This window comes from Chaetodon auriga, chromosome 10 (genome assembly GCF_051107435.1).
Source record: "Chaetodon auriga isolate fChaAug3 chromosome 10, fChaAug3.hap1, whole genome shotgun sequence".
Taxonomy (NCBI): Eukaryota; Metazoa; Chordata; class Actinopteri; order Chaetodontiformes; family Chaetodontidae; genus Chaetodon; species Chaetodon auriga.
The window spans coordinates 10,199,663-10,222,412 of record NC_135083.1 but is presented as its reverse complement, the minus strand read 5'-3'; the positions used below and the strand labels follow the sequence as shown (position 1 = coordinate 10,222,412).

General features: G+C 42.1%; 1 protein-coding gene across 1 annotated transcript in view; it reads left to right on the top strand.

Annotated features, from left to right (window-relative positions):
• The window catches only part of LOC143327591 (metabotropic glutamate receptor 7-like), a 62,943-nt gene that overhangs the window by 15,215 nt on the left and 24,978 nt on the right, over positions 1 to 22,750 (top strand). Inside the window, exons 2-5 of the mRNA XM_076742031.1 lie at positions 10,977 to 11,193; positions 17,718 to 17,853; positions 18,460 to 18,614; positions 21,645 to 21,782. Of these exons, the coding sequence (XP_076598146.1) occupies positions 10,977 to 11,193; positions 17,718 to 17,853; positions 18,460 to 18,614; positions 21,645 to 21,782 (646 nt within the window). The remainder of the gene's footprint in view (positions 1 to 10,976; positions 11,194 to 17,717; positions 17,854 to 18,459; positions 18,615 to 21,644; positions 21,783 to 22,750) is intronic.

Below are 22,750 nucleotides of genomic sequence, written 5' to 3'. Positions count from 1 at the left end.
CTATACTCTGACTGTTTTAGCTGTTTCTGTATTTGTTTGTTTATTCCTTCATTCGTTCTTCCATTTAATTTTAACTACTTTTCTCGTGAATGTGTTTTCTACTTTTATTGCCCTTTTATACATTTTAATGTTCTTTGTTATTATGCCAGTTTTGTAAAGCCCCGGTCGACGGGCGTTAATGTCTTACGGTGAAAGGCAGTTTAAGCAGCTAATCCTGCTTATTTCCTGTAACATAAGAATGTCGGCTCTGCGTAAATTTCGCTATGGCTGCATACGTTCATCTCCAAACAGCTCCCGGCGAAAATCATTGCAGTTACCACACTGCATAGTATAATCTGTGACAAACAAAACAACAGGCATTACATCAGTTTGAGCTATTCAAATACATGTGTGAGACTATTGCAGGGAAGTGAATTCATCTGCACATTCTTGTTAACATTTGCAACCCATCTGACACAAAGATCCATATGGGCTGACAGTGGATTTGGCGTGTGTTATGAATGCAGGTGTTGCTGATAAGATGCTATAATGTCAGCTCTGGGAGAGGTTCAAGGACGCACTACAGGCAATGCCAAGCGAGTGGATAACTGCCCATTAAAACATTCTGTTCTTAGCTGCTACATATATCTCAAATGCATGGCATCGAGTGGGGGCTCAGACACACTAACAGAAGGAATAGGATATCTGTGATATTTTCCACTGCTGTGATCAGTACGTAATTACATGCCCCTGCTCAAGAATTCTTTGTGAGGAGCAGACAGAGAAGAAAGATAAGATCGAGGAGGCTTGCCTGCATTGTCTGCGCTATTAGGGGAGAAATGGGCCCAGTGATGATGCTCTGTCGAGTCTGAAGAGAGAGCTATACAGGGAGAGATGGGGGATAGTACAGAGGGAATCATTGGGATGCAGGTCAGAGTGTTGCAGGTGCACGACTGACAATGAATGTGTCAGACCCTGCATGTTCCACGTGTAGGTGGGAAAAAGATGCACCTATGGCTGCTCTTTGATGAATGTCATTGGCACATTGTGATTGCTCAGAGCAGGGATGTGAAGATGTTGCACACACCAACAATTCCCAAAACCGACGTTTGTATTTGTATGTCTGTCATGAAAGAACAGTCCTTTTTTTTTCTCTTGCTTAAGACATAATAGTATGCATATTTCAGTATTGGTTTATTGATATTTCAGATGTCTCTGAGAGAAAAAATTAAGTTATCATGCAGGCTGCAAAGACCACAGTAGAGAAAATAAAGCTGCGTCCAGTGCACTTTGCAGGCAGGAAAAATCAATACAGCCATCTGTAATGTGAGATCCTGTGGATATAAAGGAATACATTTGATAACACTTAGTCATAAACCTGCAGGCTATGTTTTATTCTTACCGTGACTCCATGAGTTTCTGTCGCACCAGGAGAGCACACAGCACAGCCACGGTGATCAAGGCTGTTCTGCTGAACTGCATTGTTCTCTGCAGGGCCTCGCTTTGTGTGAAGCCTAAGTCAAAAGACGCTTTACAAAATGACTTGTAGAGATACTGTATCTGTACAAAATAACTCTCATGAGTGATGAGCATAAAAGCTTGACTGTCATGCCAGCTTGAGAGATGAGATCATTAAGTCAGCAGGCTCCATTTATGACATGTATTTGTAAAAGCAGCACTACACCTTTACAGTACGCCCCATACAGTAGATGTTGGGCCTCTCCTCGGTGCAGACTCTTCTCCAATGAGGCTTTGAGAGCTATTTGGTTTTGGGAAACGATTATCTCTTTGAAATACCAATAGAGTTGAAATAGCAGTCTGTTTACCAGATGGAAAGATGGAGGTCGGTCAGGTTGCCTTTGTGAGCTATCCACACTTTCCTCCCACGCTTCGGCTCTACTCTACTGTGTGGCTCTCCTGGTCAAATATCTGATTTGTGAGTCATACCTAGCCTCTATACCCATGGAGGAACATGCTGGTTGTCTTAAAATACACTCTGGCAGGGCAGCCATGCAAGAGCTCAGGCCCGGCGCAGAGCACTGGAGCCGCCCAGGGGACTGGCACAGAGTGAGCGGGAGAGACGGAGGGTGAGGGAATCAACTGGGAAAAAGAGAAGTGGGTGGAAAGAAGGAGACGGTGGAAGGTCGTGTTAGATAAAGGATTATGAAAGCCTAACTTTCTGTCATGTAACACCAAGGCTAGTTCAGCAGTGTGGGCAACTCTGAGAGGGTGGTGTTTGTGATTCCTGTAGCAAAAAGCTACTGCAAATTACAGTAAACATCCAGACTGGTTAAACACTATTCAGGTAAGGTCCTTGTAGAATAACTGGCTGTAAAACCGTGGAGAGATGTAGTGGGCGTGTGATGTGAGAGGCTGGTCTTGGTGAGGAGCTTGAGGGAGAGGGAATGAAACAGAAGTATCTACTGCAAAATGCATCTATTAATGTCTAATTTTCGTTTTCCATGGAAGAAACAGGGGTTGCTGCCTGGGTTACAGCAAGTGTGACATTCCCATACTGACGACATGTCTTAGGGAGGATGGTTGACCGTACAAAGCATAGGCCTTTGACGCTGAAATTTTAAGTTTAGGCAGGTAAAACACTTGGTTTGTGAAGGATTATGGACATATTGAAATATTTTACCAGAACCATATAGATATTTTTCTCAGGAGTTGGTGGTGACCAAAACAGAGCTAAAAGAGAATACTGGAGTTAGATCTCTCCCTTTGCTGTATCAACTTTATAAGGTTATATGTCGTGTGTACAGGTTGTTTCTGTCCTTGTTAACATGTCCAGATGGTGTTTTTTACATGCTACAAAACATATTATGAGCGGAATATACAGTCAGCATCACGGCTGAGCGTTTCCACATTGAAAATGCAGTGTACAAATCTCAAAAACACAGATTCAGACAGCCAATGTTTCATACATTACGCACTTAAGGAATCAGTCCGGTCATCTTGCAAGGTGAGACTTTCCATATTACACACATTATTAGCTGCTTGATAATGCAGTCAAGCTGAAGGCTCATGTTATCATGTTGCTAACGTTATAGAGACACATTAAATATATTATGACCCTGTATAACTGCACTTCTTTCCCTTTGGATTTGGTTTCTGCCTCAAACATGTACTGTACGACTGAATTCCTCCTAATTACCACTTGCCATGAGAACAGTAGCTAGCAAAACAAAAAACAAGCAGAGGATTGTGTGTCTGATTAACAGAGTTGAAAGTGAGCAGGTCTGCTTGAGCTGCAGGCGAGCAGCGGAGGGGTGGGTGGAGATAGAGGCGGGGACTATCTGCATTTTCATAGATCGGTGCATACTAAACCAAGGGATTTTTTTCATGCAAAAAACATAAAAACATGTCATTTTGATGAGTTTTTAGGGGTTCATTCAGCGTCAGGAGAGGAACTTTGATGCAGGTTTAATCAAAGCTTGCAGTTTCTTAAACATGACCATAAAAATGATAATCATCATCACTCAAGTTGCCACAGTTGGATATGAACCTTCCACACATATTGTTTTGCATTGGCAGTGAACAGCTTGCAGATACATTGCTGATTAAAAAACCCTTTCAAACAAAAACCTACTGACTTTACATGTCCAACAACAGATATCTGTTAATTAGTCATACCTGGCTGTGCTTTGTAGGAGCAAAGGTTTAAATGAAACATATGGAGAAAATGGGTGTGAAAAGAGAAAGACCAAGGACAGTGGGGAGGGGAAATTTGGGTGGCTGGGCTTGGGGGTAGACTGGCAGCCCGAGGACCTCTCTGGGCAGGAAGTGTCTGCTGATCATCTGTGTGGGCGTGTCTGCATGCAGACAGATGACGGGGAAGGAGGGAGAGATGCACAGGAAGATGAGGCTCACTCGTCTCTCTCCGATGGGGATGAAACACACAGAGGGGCGGCGAGACCCAAAGTCACAGGTTGTGTGAGGGCACAATGAGGAAACACAGCCTTCACAAAAGGAGGGTTTGAGCGAGGGTGAGAGACACAGATGGGCAGGAAGAGAGGGGGAGAGAGTGACAGAGAAAGGGAGGGAAAGCTGTCGGTTTCCCCCGCCCTTCCTCCCTGCCCCCTCGGCTGTGTTGGCAGTACCATGCTCTGGTGAAGAGAGATTACAAAAGCCCAGCCTGAGGTTGCATGTATGGACACAGTCATTACCTCTGCCCTGCTAACAAATGGCACTGCTGTCTGAATGCAAACCGATAGCTGTCTGATGCCCCCGTTGTGGCAGAGCCGCTGAATCTTGATTTAGCCGGAAAGATGTAAAACTTGATAACTGCTCAGTATCTTTATAGGCCTGTTTATCGTACTGTATTATTTTGTTTATAGGATATCGACCGTCGCTGGTTTACAGCGCCTGGCAGTGGAGCTCCAAATAAATCTTCTGACTGGGGATGTTTTTTGTGAGCAAATATTTATTCCATTATGGGCGGGGTGTGTAGTTTTTGAATTGCTTTCAAAATGGCCCCTTGGCCAGTTCATAGCATTGTACTTAGAGTTTGTGTGTGTGTGTGTCATTGTGCTGGTGTCATGAGGACAATCTGTGCACTGGCGTCCGGCCACAGACAGCATGGGGTTAGATTCGGGTCTGTCAGAACCCGCTGTCATTTCCGCCATCACCGCGGAGATTGTTGCAAACAGCCGAGTGGAGCTGACTGATGTCAAGATATACTTAGAAGCTAATCATGCAGCAAATAGAGGCGCAGGGATTCCTGCAACAGAAACTGCCTGACCGCCCTCGCTCCAGTTAAAGCCATTCATGGGAAACATTTCAGCTCTGCCACTCACAGTTCATTTGCAGCTATGTTGAGCGTTGCTTTTGGATTAATGGGTACCAAACCCTGTCTGGACAACGCTCTAGTTTTATTTGCCTAATGTTTGACACCTATGGTGTCTGCTCAGAGCTGCCTTTTACAGGAAAAAGCTCTGCGTTTGGAAAGATGGCCTTTTTTTTTTTTGTCTGAGTTTTTGCTTAAGAACTCATGGACTGTCATACCCTTCTGTTTTCTGTGGAGACAGCCTGTCTTATCATATCTGCGGATTTTCCTCCTCTCAGATGGCAAGGATAGATGGTTGCCATTACCCCAACTGAGAGTGGTGGTGTGCCATATGCTGCCTATTTTTCTTCAAAAACATTTCTTTTTGACATTAGAGGAAAGACGGAGCAGAGCAGCACAGCTCGCTGCATCTGCACATATTGCTCTCAGCAAGTCCGAATCATCACCTTCACATTAGCAGAGCAGGGCAGTTAAAACATTACAGTCTCTCACCTTTCTTTAGAGCCGCTTGTGTTGCTTGTGGGCTGCTGTATGTGAAAATGCAACGGAAAGGCCAAGGCGCTCTAATTAACTTCACCTGGCATTCCCGCTCACCGTGAACGTGTCTAACCTTTACACAACCTCACTTAGTCACCTCTCCTCTTAAACAGCCAGGTTGAAATTCTCATTTAACGTCAATAAGCAGATTGCCACCCTCCCCCAGCACCTCCCACCTCCCACCTCCCTCCCCCTGCCTTCTTTTTTCTTAACCTTCTTTAAACTTCAGCAGCCGATTTTTATTCAGGGCGGCTGGAGCACTTTGTGGTGGTAAATCAATAAAACAGTGTCCCCTATAACAGACCTCTGTGTTTTCCTTCCATCGATCCTGTCAGCTCAGATACATTCAAGAGCAAGCCAGGCGATTATCCTTAGCAATCCTCACGTTGATCTGTACTGCACATGACAGGTGCCAGACATCAGCTTTGGGTAATTGTGGTACTGAAAGGGGGCATCGTTAATCATTCTTTCTTGGCCTGAATTCAGTTGCTCATGATCACTTCATGGTCAATGTAGCCCTTGTCGATGCTCATTCACCTTGTTGCCACTGAAGCAGAGACCATGTTGTTATGTGCAATGCCATATTTCACAAAAGATTTAAAGTGTCTTGATGAAATATGGAGAATTGCAAGCAGTGTAAAGTGCAACTGTGAAATGGGCAAATTCCTAATATAGATAAAGGATTACGAGAAATAATCCTTGACTCATTCTAAGCTAATTATTTACAGAAAATGAGTCAAAAGTGTTGATAAAATATCCATTCTCTCCGCCTGATTATTTCTACTTTATCAACCCACAGAATTCAAATCTGCTGCAATTTGTTGCAACAAGAGCTTATTTAGTTGAAACCATTCTGGGGATCAATCAAGCAACCATGACTGAAGTGGAAAAGCTAAACTTTGTTGCTTGTAATTTACTGAGAAAGACTTAATCAGCTTCGTAAGATATCAATTCAATTCACTTCTCATAAAGAAGGTTAAATTACTAATTTTATTTCACTTCGTTTGTAGCCCATTAGCTACCAGATAGAAAAATCAAAGGTGTTAGTTTCTAATCGGTATTAGTTAGTCAGCATCTCCTTTTATCGTAATTCCAGCTAGTTTAATCCTCAAACCTCGACATTTTATCAATCAAGATTTAGCACCTTTGTTACCTGGAGGTCAAAGTGCTAATTTAAAAAGCGCAGGCTGAAAACATTAATGTTTGTACTGCAAGGAGGTGTAGATTCCTGGGGAATAAGGAGTGGAGAAATTATATCAACAGGGTGCAAGTATGGCACAAAGAGAAAAGACATCACCATCTTTAAATGGTTCCCTGCAGCAAAAATCTCCAGAGAGACAAATGTTCAAGCAGCTTTCTGTCCCAGCTGAGGCAAAGACAGGACGTGATTCAACAAACCCATAACACCTTTTGGCTCCATAGTATTACCACAGAAGCTCTGTTAAAATACATCCTCCATGAAATGTTCAAAATAGATGCATCACTTTTTAGAAAGGAGTCTTTTTACATGCAAATCACTGTTGCTGTTGCTTTTCCATTACTTTGCTGTATTTCTTCTTTGACCCAGTACAGTCAATTTAGGCAGCCCTGAAGTGATTTAACTTGTGACATCGCAGCAGCAATCCCACCTGTGAATTTCTTTAATTGCATCACAGATTTCGTGTTTGCAGCTGGTATGGTTTTGTTTTTTTTGTTTTTTCGGTGACTTGAAACGTATTGAGTCGTCTTGAGCTTGACCTCTTCCTCTGCTCCACAATTTGTCAGCTTTGTGCGGTTGACTCCCTTTGAGTTGTGGGTCAAAGCTATAACTCACACTCTGTGAGTTGAAGCAATCCCATCAGCGAGCTGCTGTGTCCTCATTCCTGTGTTTCCCCAGTGTCCGGCTCTTTTTGATCACGCTAACAGAAATGGATGGCATTCATACAGTGCTTAGATTAGACTTTGTGATGAGGTGCTGCGCGGGGTGATGTCTACTCCTGCTTGTGCATCCACCTGTCTGGAAGGTAGCCATTTTGATCCCAGTCACGCAAACCAGTTGTGATTGCAGTTTCAAGACCTCAAACACAGTTGCTGATAAGATATTTAAGACTTTATCAAGCAGTAGGCCTACTATGAGCAATCTGATACTGGATCCCTTGATCAACTGATTTAGTTTATACAGGGTGTTTGATTTATTCATTATAGAAGCTCACGTGTAAAATGGAAATTCAGTCAGATCCTGCTTACTTTTTATACTTTTCCAAGATGTTCAGCTTGTATGAAATGACTGAAAGTGCATTGAGACACAAAGTGAAACCTTGCATTGTTCGCACCAAATTCACCTACTTTAGATGAAACTATGCCCACTTTCAAATGCCAAAAGCCTCAACGGCTGTGTTCCCATGATAACTGCACTCAGGTGAAACATGACAGCTACAGTTGCCTGGAAAATAGCATATTGGGAATTTGATGCTTTAGAACACAGATGAGACACGATTTAGCTACCTAGCATGCTATTTCACAACTGTTTGTTCAGTGGGTGTCTGGCGTAAGCATAGAAGCTGTATTGTGTGTAGCTTGGAAAAGAGCATATGGGGCACTAAATGTGATTAATTTACTGTTTATCAGACCAGACGTAAGACAAGAATTAGCTAGCTAGCATGCTACTCCCCACTGTATGTTCAGTGGGTGTCTGGTGTAAGCATAGAGGCCGTATTATGTGTAGCTTGGAAAATAGCATATGGGCCACTGAATGTGATGAGTTTACTGTTTATCAAACCACAAATGAGATGAGAATTAGCGAGCTAGCATGCTATTTCCCAGCTGTATGTTCAGTGGGTGTCTCACAGCCTCCTAAGTGTGGTATGCAGTCAGTTCAAAGGCCCTTTGTTAACACAAAAGTTAAAGTCAAAAGTAGGTTGGAAAAACAGTGGATGCGTACTGTACCAGCTGCACAGACGTTAGCTAGGAAGCTATTTTGCTAAAATCTGGCACAATGGCCATGTCTGTGGGAGTGTGCCTGTGTGTTTTTGTTCAGCTCAGCCTCTCACTAGAAACTTTGGCTCTTTGTGCTATTTCTCTCCAGTCTCTCTCCTTTTTCCTCTCATGTCTGTATGTTTATGAAATATAAAGCCCTGGGATATACGTAGATTTTTCTCTCAAGTAGAAACACTAACAACTAACAAGCTCACAATCTGCATCATTCTGTGTGACTTTGCATCTAATAACATCTTTGCATTGACTTCTTAAGCTTGTAAAATTCCCTTCATGTTCTGTCTGAAGACAAAGAGTCAACAGTCACGCTATTATCAGTTTAGGCAGAGTGGTGTTTTGAGTTCAACACTAACAGCAGCATGCTAAAATACTCACAGTGACAACATTAACATGCTGATGCAAAGCAGGTATAGTTTTACCATGACCATCGTCTTGCTTACCTCGAAATCACAAAAGACAGAGTGATGATGGCACTACAAGAGAAGTTAAGGGGTCACCAAAGTTATTGTTATTCACCCAGAGGGGGAGATAAATGTGTCTACCAGATTTCATGGCAGTCCATCCAATAGCTTTAGAGACACTTCACTCAAGGCTATGAATGTTAACTTCCTGGTGGCCCTAGAGGAAAAGTGGACAGACAGACCAACTCGCAGATCGACATCCTCATCTCAGAGCAATACTGCTAGCTTGGCTAAAATCCAGAGCAATCTAAAGAGGTTTTGAGGGCGAGAACACCTGCAGACTATTAATGAGCTTCACAAACATTAGGGAAAATCACCATCTTGCATCTTTCTAAAGAGCTTCATTGATTCAGCCTGTTATGAGATAATCCAAGTTATCTACACGTCCACCATTCAGTTGATAGTATGTGTTCAGTTGTTAGTTGATAGTGTTAATTGATCCTTCACTAAACCCCTCCTCTGAAAAGCAACTGTCAAATCTTATCTTAGTAAGTGTAATAGGCAGCAGCTGGCCTGTAAAGCATTGCATTTCTTAATGTTGATGAGGTCTGCATGAGGCTTAAAGAATAAAGATTCTTGGTATGTCAAGAGTTTGGAGCTGCATTTTGGTGCAGAATTTAGAGTAATGATAGCAGCTCAATCCTGCTTCTTGTTTTGGGGAAGTTCACACTCCAGCAACTCCAGTCAGACTTGTGTTAGATTTCATTTGCCATTTACCATTTACCACCTAGCTATCATGTGACCTAAATCTGGGTCTTTGGGCACATTAGGACCCCTTTGTTGAAAGACTTGACAGCTGAAAAGATTGCAAGATGCAACTCAAAGTTCCAGAAAGGCTTGTAAGAGGAAGAGAAAACAATTTAACTAAAAAATTGTTTTGTCAATCAGACTTAAGTGCCATACTTGCACATCATGGCAACTGAGCAAACTCTTGTCATGTGGTTGAAAGCAGCACAAAAGGGTAGTAAGGGGACCTTGAGTCAAGATTTTTGATCCAGTGCTTTTGTTTTTGCTGAATTGTGAGTCAATAATGTGTTATATTGCTACATTTTTCAATATTGTTGCAAACCGATGCCACCTGTTAGACCTACACGGACCATATATTGGAGCCTGTTTCATGTACCATGTTAGCTTAGCATAGCTGTTAGCCTGGGTCAATGGAGGATGAAATGGAAGAAGCAAAAGCAGCACGGATACCGATTTCCTCACATTTTATATTTGGATATGCCGCATAGTGATGAAGACACGCTGAGATCTCACCAGGAGGGAAGCGTAAGAGAGCACATGCAAGGCTGTGCTGTTAGTTCATGGAAACTGCTGCAAAGACATTTCTGCAGTAACACTACACTGATATGTTAAGAGACGAAAGTGACAGCACAGTAGGTTGCCCAGGTAACAGACCCAATATAGGCTATGTAAAGCATTGCATTACATAATATGAATATATTCTTAGATGTTCATTTGACAAGATAATGTGAAATATATGAAAAATGAATTGCTCATTTATATTGCAAGCTATTTTGTCAACCTCAGTCTTCATCGCCCTGTGTGAGCGGCAAAAGAAGCGAGTGATGTGCAGTGCTTGCGTTCTTCCGTCAGACTTTGAATTTATTTATTAATGGGATAAATATTGTTTATATGGGTGACGCCCATCTGACAGCTGTCATGTATGATAAGATATGCAAATGTAGGTTGAATTGTGAAGTGAAACATGTTAATGTTGGCATTAAAGGAATAGCTTGACATTTTGGGAAATATGCTTTCTTGCCGAGAGTTAGATGGGAAGATTGGTGGCACTCTCATGTCTGTACGTTCATTATGACGTCACAGCCTGCAGCAAGTTAGCCACTAGCACCTCTAAAGCTCATTAATTAACACCTGGTATCTTGTTTGTTAAGCTCTGACCAGAGCGCTGTAGCTTCCGTATGTGTTATATGTGTGATAGATGTGCAGTGTGATGAATACACTGTACATTGTGGTATTGCTAGCAGAAATGTAGTACACATGCCTTCGACGCTACTTTTTTGTTCCATTGTGGGCACTGAATTGAGGGCATACTGTGCAGAAATCTAGTGCCTCGTAGAAAATAGGAGGTGATTTCAGACACATCAGCAATTAAAAAATGTGATATTTCAGAGCAGTCACCTCAGCATCCACCTATGATCTGTCACCAGAATAGCATCAACACATGAGTAAACCTTCCCTTCCCCTCCCCGACCCCAATTCTTCTCTTCAAGATCCCACAGATCAGCTATGCGTCAACAGCCCCGGAGCTGAGTGACGACAGGCGCTATGACTTCTTCTCACGGGTGGTTCCTCCAGACTCATTCCAGGCCCAGGCCATGGTGGACATCATCCGAGCCCTGGGTTGGACTTACGTCTCCACCATCGCCTCAGAGGGCAGCTATGGAGAGAAAGGAGTGGAGGCCTTCACACAACTCTCCAAAGAAGCAGGTAAACGAGGGCGATCATTGAAACAGAATTCTTTTCTTTTTTTTCTTCGTTGTTGTTTGTTTGTTTTGTATGATTTAAACATGTATTTTCCACCATCAGCTTTGCTTTTGCAATTCATTGTAAAAATCTGTTTTGGATGGATGAATTATTGATCTGTTTGGCAACTTCTGCTTTGGTTCCCCGGTGAGTTGTTGAGTGTTACTGGAAATGTAGACAGAGAAACAGCTTAGGGAAGATGCCACGTCACAATAATGAGCATTGCCTGTACCCACTGTTTTGTAAATATAACCCTTTTGGCTTTTTGCACACTCAGAGGGGGAATTGTTTGATTTAATGTGCTCTCTTACGCCAACAGAGAGGAGGGAGAGCAGTCTGGCAACTGGTCATTTGGGAGACATGAGTTTTGTTTTACACAGTCTTTTCTCTTTCGCTCCATCTCATTTTTTATCCCTGCTAGTGAGAGTGCATGCTGGTAATGATGGTCAGTCATCTTTGTGGTCAGTCAGTTCAAACCATTCTGGCCCGATTACGTGTATGAATCAGCAGGGTTTTAAACATTTAGTCTTTTTGTCAGCCTTCTTTTGTGAACATCTCTCAAAATTTCTCTTAGAAACCTTGTGATTAAACAGAGAGGTGAACTGTGAACAAGCTATTAGAATCACTCTTGTTTGTTGGGTCCTGTAATGCTTCATTAGTGGTGACTGTTTAAATGGCAGTGATCAGGTTTAACAGCTAAGTTGTTAAGGTTTCATTTGGGTTTTGAGAGGTCATAATAAGGATCTTGAAGATTACTTACAGCAGATATTTGCATTCAGACAAGGTGTTGTGGTTATGCCAGTGACTGGCATGACAATTGTGCACATGCTTGACTCACCTGCTTTTTCCACAGTGATGCTGTTGTTGGCATGTGGTGGTACGTGTGAATCAGCCGTCACTGTTGTCACCAGCAGACGCTCAGTTGCTATACAGTACAATGGTTTGGCTATCTTTGTCAAATCATGTGGTTTGTTGTGCTGTGCTTTAGAGCTGTGCTGTAGAGACCTTCCGGTTGCTGCTGCAGTATTTCTGCAGGATCAGGACAAGGATAAATTTTTACAATATAATACAGTCAGTTTGAACTGACTGACCATGAATGCATGAACATTAGTGCACAAGAGGTCACAACAGCTCTGTGTTCAGAACTCCAATCCCTTTTCCATCTTTATGAAAGAATCATTTTAAGGGGAGTGTTACTTGGGCTGTAAAAAATAGCCTCCCATGTTCCCTGATAGCATGTGCATGGAACTCATGACAACAGCAGTATTTTGCTGCTTCTCACCTCGACCTCTATAAATCCCAATCTATTTCCTATAAATCTGCAGGGAGTGATCTGTGTGTCTTCCAATAGACTAATGCGCGGAAACCTCTAAAATGAGGCAGGCTAATGATATCCCACAGGCGCCGATCAGAAGTCCACTATGCATGAATATTTTATCTGTGTGCATTCATGTCCAGTGTGATCACTCATTAAAACTTTAAGAAGCTGTTTGTGGCAATGTAATTTGCATCGACTGCGAGAAGCAGAAAGTAGCCTGTGCAGGATCGAATAAAGAAAAGTCCTGATTTAAGGCTTATTTTGGCAGTTTCAATTCATCTTTTATCCTGTGAGAAACACAGTTTCTCCCAGCTGGCTTTCTCAGGTGCATTTTCCACTGATGTTTCTTCTTCTTTTTCTTTTTTTTTATATGCAAAGAGCAGTAAACACACTGATATTATTATGACTTTTGAACAGCTACACAACGAGTATGAAATTATAAGCCATTGTTGTTGTTGACTCATCCTGTTGCTACTGAGCTCCAGTCACTTTGCAATATTTTGTATTCATATACAAATGGGAATTATTCCCTCTGAAGGAAGCCTCCAGTACCCAAGGCATCTTATCTTTAATAAACACATTAATTATGGACTGTAATAGCATAACTGTACATTCACAGGTTTCATTCAAAGGCACCGGTTCTGCACCGGGATTGACTGAAATTGACTGAATGGCATAAGAAGCAAACATCTTAGTGAATATGGAAAGAGAGAATATTTGGGAAATGGTGTGCAGTGAGTAAATATAGTCAACACATCATTTTCAAGAAATTGCTAAACTGCAGAACAACATTGTTGGGTGGATGTTGCAGCATCAATGCAAGTTGATCCTGGAGGCTTTGAGACATTTTTTTGCGGCTGCCCTGTTTAGTTGCAGTGAAATGTCAGATGCATTAGTACGATTCTCGCTTCACCACTTCAAGGAGAACCATCTAGCGGACTAATGCAATATGGCTGCCCATTACCCCAAGCTGAGACTGGAGTGATGGTCAGCCTGTATTGATCTCCTCTGTTTTTTCTGTTTTCTTTCTTTTCTTTTTTTTTTTTTCTCTCCCCTGTTTAGGCACTGTTCCATTGTGCACCTTCATCCTGGCTCCAGGTGAAGCTGGCAGAGATTAATCTTGTTTGTGTTTTCCTGTGTCTGTTTGGACTCAGGCCAGAAAGATGGAGTTCAGTTTTCCCATTTGATAAAAAGACTCGCATTTGAGGAAAACCACCCACAAAGTATCACTGTGGAATTGATTGCAGCAAGTTGCCAACACGATGCGTTCTTAGATCTAGCCTGACGCTGTGAGGGGAAAAAAAAACCTACCAGTGAAATATAGCACTCATATTTAGCAGAGGGAGAAGACTGGGGAAGAAGCCTGATGCATCTGGAAGTACCGTAAAATAGGCCACGATACTTGTGCATGACCCTTTGACATTGCCAAGTCCCAGAGGAGCAGTGGAAACGCACAGAAGATACGGAAGGGCACACAGATGTAGAATATGAATGTTAGCTGCATGTCAGCCCATTTTGATGTGCCCCTACGTGTTCAGACGGGGAGACTGTGGAGGGAGCAGGTCCGCCTTGTGAATGTCGAGGTGATAAATATAATTGCAGCATTATGGATCCCCTGGAGGTTTGGGTTTGGAGGGTGTTGAGTCGTCAGGCAGGGGGGTCGAATCCATCAAGAGCCTCTAATTTAAAGGGATTTGTATTTCACTAAGCAAAATGGCGAAGCTGGATTCCTCGCCCTGGAGTGCATTTTCAGAACCGAGGGCATTGAGGATGAATAATTGAAGCAGTTAATGCAGTGCATGACCTATGGCACTCAGACAGATAAGCAGAGAACTTCCAAGAGCCTGATGAATTTGGCCATCATGATCATTAAGCTGTCTTTGATATATTAATCAAATGTGGAGCAGAGGCTAGGGGTTCATGGTGCATATAGTTTTGATACTATATTGTGGGATCAGAGGTAAATTAATAAAGTGCAGCTAAAACTTTCAGTGTCACATTTTCTAGTGTAAGCAGAAATTTAGCATTGTGAGCATTTCTATACATTCAGGACTAACTTACATTTTTTCTCCATGCAACACAGTGACTGTAACAGCTGGGTTATGTTTGAAACAACCTAGGTTGTATATGACATGTTGTCCAATCACACTGGAAGGCAAAAGTGTTTATAGCTGTATAGCCTCTTCTGGAAAACACTCACAGTGTTGCACTTAGTTGGTCACACCAAAATTGCCATCCATCAGAAAGGTTTCATACTATCTGAAAAGCACTCCTAATGAAGTATAATCAGTGGGTGATTTGAGGGAGGGTGGCATCCCCCTTGTTAGTCAAAAAGCGTCCCCCCTCTCCATCCAGTAGTAGCGGAGAGAGTCCAGGGGCAGAGGTGTTGTTTGTTTGAATATGTTAGTCTGCCTGACTCATTGATCCTTCATCTGACTGCAGTTTGTCCAAGTTAGAATCTCTGGCCCCGACGCTGGCTCTGAAATACCAGCAGCCTAACTGTGCTGTGTATTGATAAATCCATGGTGCTGTCCATGGTGCTGAAGAAGCAGACGGCCTGTAAGTGTGCCTTTTTCTCTCAGTCCCGCCCTTCTGTCAGTTTCATCTTGGATCTATAATATTCACTGAACTATTACTGTTAAGTCTCATTTCTATAATATAGTGTAGCCTATATACTCTATAGAGTAGTTTCATCTTCATAATCAAAGTGACAAGTAGCAATCATGGATGTGGGAGAGGATCATTGAAACATACTGTAGTAATCCTATAATATTTCTATGATCATTCAGTGCTGCTGACAGTGCACCCCCAGACGAAGCCACCTCTGTAACAAAATATTTTAGGGGAGACATGACTACAGTTTTTAGTGTAGTGTTAGTGTTGTGGATAGTAAGTTGGATTCGGGTTTGCACCATCCCTGCTGCTGAAAATGAACTAATCACAGACTGAGTGGAATGGCGCCTTAAGTGGCAGCCAGAGCTGTACCACTCTACAATCCTATTTCTTGGATAAGACTTGAACAAGTTGCAGTAAAACAGTCTCTTCTCCCAGAGCCTGACATTCGTCTGTCTCAGATCACACATCTCCAGCCAAGGCAGACGTGCAGCTCTTCTTCATTCCCCCTGTTTGAGTCGAGGACTCTTTCAAGTCCACACGATGCCTTCCAGTGACAGGTGAAGGCGGTCCGACCCACAGCACAGTACTCTGGAAGCACAGATACAATACTTACATTTCCATCATCCGTGCCTCCCTGACTGACTGACCACCTCACTGAGTGACAGATGAGGTATGCTGCAGGCATTCAATAATTTAGCCACCAGCCTGTAGGGCAGTCTTAAGCCCACAGCATGTGCAGCTCTGGTGCTCTCTCTCGCTCTCTCTGAAAATGGGATCTGCTCCAAAAGCTTCTTATCTTCATCAGCGGCTCCTGTGGTCTCTGTCTGTATTATTGACGGTTGTGACCTATAATATATCTCTGTTCAAGACTGTTAAACCATCATAACTCTTCACACGAGCCTCCAGGGGTTGTTTTCATAATAGAGTTAATGCATTTTCATGAGACTTAAATTCTCAGCAAAAAAAGTGAGTTTTTTTCTTTTTTCCCTCTCTGGAATTAATGTGTGAAACCTGGAACTCAAATGTGCCGTTAATACGCCAGAATCAGATATTATGCAGTGCCGTTTCTTAAAACAGAAACCTGGAAGTGTGTCATACTGTAGGCTTTCTGGCTGAAATCCACTGAAATCTCTGCGCTGAAACAGAGCTTTAGTGTCGTCCCTTGGAGACCTACAACGCTGGCTGCTCTGCACAAATGACACCAAGCACGTTTCATTTTAACAGGATACCACAAACCCTTAAGCAACAGCTTGGCCATTTGCAGGATCTCCATTTTTATGTTTAGACCACTTAGGGAGGATAACAGCAGCCACCCCAGAGGTCTTTTGGCACATCTAGGATGTTTTCTCGCATCGAGAAACATTCCCAATTCTGCCTGCTGATACTTGAAAAATGAAGAGTTAAGAGGAGCTTCAGCAGTTGTCATTTTGCTATCTTCTGCCTTTAGAAATGCCACAGTAAACCGCGACTGGAGATGTGTGATCTGCCATCTAAAAGCTGTTTATATCAAAGTAATGAGCCTGAGGAGACTGGCAATTAGGAGATTCCTTCCATTTCTCTGCCTACTCAGGGAAACTCAAACTGAAAGGTTATTGGGTAGGCTATTAAAATGCTTGAGTGGGAGAAATTTTAATTGGTTTGGGTAGAGCTCTGCTGTTGACTCAGGACACAGGCTGCTGCCTCAAGTCTAAGCCTACAGTAGCTAAGATGTTCTATCGCATAGGTGATCATATTGTCTGTTTATCCAAAGTGCCTCAAAGGTTAGCTTGTCCTCCACACCTGTAATTACCACAACAGAGTGAAGCAAAACTCTATTATTCTCTATTATGTTTTTTATGAAAGGTATAATTTTGCTTCTCTACCCGATAATGAGCTGTTGAATATAACCCTTAAGACAACCATATCTGGCAAACTGATAAAAGCCAATTGTAATAATATACTGTGCCAAATATCTAGCAACTATTTAGCAACGCATGGAAGCAATCAGTACCCTTCATCCTGTACAAGCTCATTACTGGTGACCTGTCTGAGAATGATTTATTGTCAGTATTAATATCCTCTTTGTTTGTTATTGCCAGCTGTGCTATCTGATTGGTCCAAGGTCCAACAAGAGATGCTTGATAATGGCTTTAAATGAAACATCGATGGTAAACTGCTGGATTTTCTCAAATCCATTATACGAAATCTGTAGCTGTATGTCCCTGTTGAAGTGGACCATTGAATTTGTTCCAGCAGATTTATTTAGAAATGTCTCACTCTGTGAAATGATTCTGGTGCTCAGTCGGGGTGCACATTGAGTGTTATATTGCATGCTGCTGTGGTTTTCACATCATTGTTGAAATGTAAATGTATACACTGCAAGACTATCATCGAAACTCTATAAGCAAACATAACAGCATCATCAAAGTCTCACTATTGTGTTCAGATGTTTTCCATTTCTATAGGAAAAAAGCAGCTATTGTGACCCCAGGCTTTTATGTGTGCATACATGTCTGTGAATGGGTGAGATCATCCCAGAGTCCTTATCATTTCTTACTCCTTTCTTATTAAAAAGGTGGAATCTGCATCGCCCAGTCTTTGAAAATTCCCCACAACCCCAAGCTGGAGGATTATGACAAAGCCATCCAACAGCTGCTGGAAACGCAGCACTCGCGGGCAGTCATCATCTTTGCCAGCGAAGAAGACATACGGTGAGGAGTAAAGCACATTCCGGCTTCATCCATGTTGCTCAGGCACGTTGATGACTTGCCATGTTGAGGTCTTTAATCTTTGAGTAGCAGCTCCTGAAGACAGACTAGAGGCACAGATTTACCATGCGTGCTACACAAACATACCTCCATCAACGCAAACACAAGCATGCCTCGGAGGAGGAGAGGGAATACAGATCACAACTCAGCAACAGACATATTGTTTCATTTACAATGGCCTGTGGGAAGTGTTGTAAAGAAAAACAGAATCAAACATTCAGAACCTGTAAATTCAGGATGGATAATCCAGAAGTGGATGCACTCATGAAGTGCTAAAGAAAAGAGATCAGTGGCAGACATGGAGATTAATGGCTGTAACTGTCTTTAAATAAAAAACATGACACAAAACATATACCAGTTAACACAAAAGAGCAATAGTTTCTCCTCTTTTCCTTCTGAATGAGATAAACTGAAGAACTGAGCGCGACCATGAGCCCAAACGTAAAGTCCAAGCAACTCCTTAAAGCCAGCTGTGCTTTTGTGTAATGGATGTTAGATTGCACACACCTCTTATGCTCCCTCCAAATTCACACACAAATGTCCTTGCAGGGGAGTTCTCAATGCCACCAAGAGGGCCAATCAGGTGGGCCATTTCCTGTGGATTGGATCTGACAGCTGGGGGGCCAAGAGCAGCCCGATCCACCAGCTCGAGGATGTAGCGGTGGGAGCTATCACTATACTGCCCAAACGCTCCTCCATTGAAGGTACGCACACACTGGTGCACACGCTGCGCGCCTCAGAGCATGCTGTGCTTCTGTATTGTTTTCTGCTGTACTGTTTTGTTGGGAGTAATTGCATTTCATGTTTTTTTCTTCTAATTGTTTGTGTTGAATTACGTACAGGCTGAAAAAAATCAAAACATTGAAAAAATGAAATGCAATAATAGTTTTCTGGGTTAGTTGTGTGCAGTGAAGCAGAGTGTGAACACCACACTGACATATTATCATCTTTTAAGCTGCCATGACGGACTTCTTTGCAAATAGCTGTCTATTAACATCTCCAGCAGTGATGGAGCAACTTTAGCATTCATTCTGAGTCATGCTTGTGGCTACCAGGCAAGCGATTTTTGGTCAAGTAGACATGTGATCAATTATTAATGTGAAAATATTGATTACAGCTGCTTTAAATGTGCAATAATTTCTTGTTTTTTTCTTTTCCTCTTGGCTTCTTGGGGGCAGATCAAGGAACTTTAAACACACTATTGACTGTTATCACTTTTTGAAGGTGATTGTGTGAATGTGTTAACAAACAGTTGCCCGTTAGCATTCATTTAGGGTCGATTCTCTGACCACCTGGCAGATGTCCCTTTAATATTCACTCTCCTTTTAGCTGTGTTTTTGGTGTCTACCAAAAAAATATAAAATAAAAATCTTTAGCTAGTAGTAGCTTAAACCAGTAGCTTAAAGATGCTAAAATGCTCCATAAAGCTAAGAGGAACTCTAGAGACAGCTGTTAATTCTCTATGGGGTCATCACTTTGAGTGACCCACTTCACATGAAGCTGTTTCATCCCTTGTTCGTATAACAACATAAAACAGCTTTAAGAATTCATTTTTAGAGATTTCTGGCTCAAGCTCACCTACTTCTGATGTGCATGGAGAAGAGAGAAAGACTGAAAAGGTCTGCAGCAGCAGCATTTGTCGTATGAAGAGGGACTTTATAGGTGATGCATTTCGATTTGTGGCCTTCATCAGAGTCATCAGAACACACATCACAAAGAGCATTTCAATTGGCATGAAGTGGAATTCTTAAGACAACCAGTCCTGTATATCCACACACATATCAGCTAATTGGATACCTTCACATTGATGCCCTGGGTATATGGTCAGGTGAATTCAAGCCAATCATATTCCCAAAATGGCAGAGGGACAGGGGATGTGGTCATAATCCAGATCTGTAATATCATCACATAAATAAGATATTTGGAAATAATACCATAACCACTAAAATAACTAAGTGGGAAGTCCTAATTCATACCCTGCAGAAATAAATAAAACGTTATATAAAAAATGCAAAATGCTTTTTGTATTTCTATGCATCATCGACTCACTTTAAACAAGTGCACGCAGGCCTAAAGAAATGTAACATCTTTATATACTAATCTGTGACAATCAGTACATTTAAAGAGATATTTTGAAATAATGTATTCTCATCTACCTTTTTCATGTACCCACATTTTCACCTGCCTCATCTATTTCTACCTAAGCTGGCAGTTTTCTGCATTTCTCAGAAAGATTTGTGACAGTCCTCAGAGAACAAGTGTGACCTTGTAGTTGTATTTGGCCGTGGGTTGTACATGACCAGACTAAAGTCAGTTTGGACAAATTGGGTGCTTTAGATAGATACTGAAACTGAATGAATGTAGACTGTGTGACCTTTTGCAGCCATCACAGGTATACTTATCTGTGCGGTTTCACTTATTTGTTTTTAAAATTGAAAAATCTCTAATCTCGGCCTGCTGTCTGTGGAGAAACTGAAATCTCTGGTATTTCTGCTGTATCGCTGTTGAAAGTGACACAGAATGATGCATCTGAGAAAAAGCTTTAATTTGATTTTTATTATTAAGCACTGCAGTTTTTTTAATCATTTTAACATTTTCTATCATTACACTCCAAATGAAATCTCATTACCAGTTGTTTTTGAGCGCTTAGGGGTGGATTCCTCCTTAAAATTGTAGTTTAAATAAATCCACCCACAAGAGGAGGGAAGCAAACGAGGAAATTATACTGCTGCATTTGCCAGGAAGGACATGTACAAATTCTCCACAGAAATAGAATATTCTCTGCCTGCACCATCTATTTTAAGTTCTATCCAGTGTCACAAACCTAATAACCACTCATCATCACAATCGAGGAAATTTGAAAGTCTGAGTTTTATGAAGCTTTCCTTAATTAGGGAAGGTCTAGCCAGGACAAATGTACACTCTGGAGACAGCGAGAATATTATTAATCCACCGTGCATCATTGATGGTCTTTTGGAAAGAAAATCAGCTGAGTCATTCTGCTCTGATTAGCCATTATCACCTCTACCCACGACTCAGCTGATATGACTGGAGAACAGAGAGCGTGGAAACACAGACAGACACAGAAAATTCAGATTATTCTCCAGACAGACAATTGTGTTTCTGTAACAAAAAGAAAATACCGCACTATGAATCTCACGGTGAAGTTTTGTCCCAGCTCACTTTCCTGACCCACATTGGGTTGCACAAACACGAGAACAAATTTCAACATACAGGCTGTCTTTTTCCTTTGCTGCAGCAAGTTATTGCTCCTCAAGCTAATGCTTCATGCAGGCACCTAAGCCCTCCTGAAATTAGCGTTAAGATAATACATCATGCTTTCAATCCTTCTCTATTGTAATGAATTTTATGAAGTGAAGAAAACCTGTCCAGCACCTACAGGACCTTGCAGCCTCAGGCAATGGGCTGCAGTACCATTTACAATCCTGTCCTTATTTATTATGCATCCTGTTTTTTAATTAATGTAATTTCCTAGATGAAAGAAGTGATTAAAGTTCCATGGGGCTTGAGAGGAAGAGGAACCTCTGTGGTCAAATTTTGATGAAGTAGCGCTTGCTGGTGTGCTTCCAACACCTAGCTGCCAGCGCCACACCACCACCACCACCACCACCACCACCACACTGCTGCACACGTTTCGCTTCATTTCCTCCAGGTTCGAATTGGTTGATAATTGGTCCGGAACTGAGCCATTCTCCTCTTTCCTCTATTCCCAGGGTTTGATGAATACTTTACTGCGCTCACCCTGGAGAACAATCGCAGGAACGTGTGGTTTGCTGAGTTTTGGGAGGAAAACTTTGACTGCAGGCTCCTCAGTGCATCGAAGAGAGAGGATACCAGCCGTAAATGTACAGGTACATGAGTTTTGACATGAACAGTAGGAACATTTCTGTATTACACTAATCGATGATGTATATTTTCACCCTCCTGTGTCAGGTTGATGTGAACTTGACCTTTTGTTCTCATTAGAATCCGCAGATAGACCGTTGGAGTTTTAATTCAACCCCTCCAGTCGGCAGCACAGCCAGAAAGTCTAACACCAGGTGTTTCTACCCAGCGGGTGCAGGACAGGCAGTGTTTATTATTAGAATAATAATGCATCACGTGTCTTAGTCATACTACACTTAGAGACCTTCTGCTCCTGTGGCTAATGTCCTGTAACTCTTAAATCCCATATTCCCTCTATTCCCCCTTAACCCAGTCACCTTGACAGCTCAGCACAGCCGTGCCCTGTGTGCTAACTGCACCGAGCCAGAGTACAGTTTATTTAGGTTGGAAATTACAGAGAAAATGACAGAAAGCTAAGTGAACACTGTTCATGCCCCCATTCTTTATTTGCATTTTTGTGGCAGCATTAATGATAATGTCGTTGCTAACAGTGATGCATGCTCGTATTACCTAAACTCTGCCTGCCAACGGTGTGACAGGCATTGCACTGCATTTATTATCTACGAGGATGATGCCTGTGATGTGGGATGCTGTATTAATCTTGCTTGCATACGTGATGACGGTAATGGCAGTATGACACAAATTACTGTTTGCTGAAGGATTTCGTTTGCTTTATAATCCCCTGTTCGCTGTCTTTTATCATGTGTCAAAGACAGAAGATGCTCGTCCACTTAGTGAGCCCCACAAACCCTCTGTAAAGTGACTGTTAATGTCTTTTATCCTCTCTTCAATTCAACTGAAAGTGGCTCTACAACTGTCTCTGTATCCTCTTTCTTTATACCTCAAGCCAAGCTGATATTTATGAATGTTAAATACAAACGGGAGGCTTTTGCATTCAGAGACTGTCTGTTTAGCAGCGTATGCAGAGCACTGA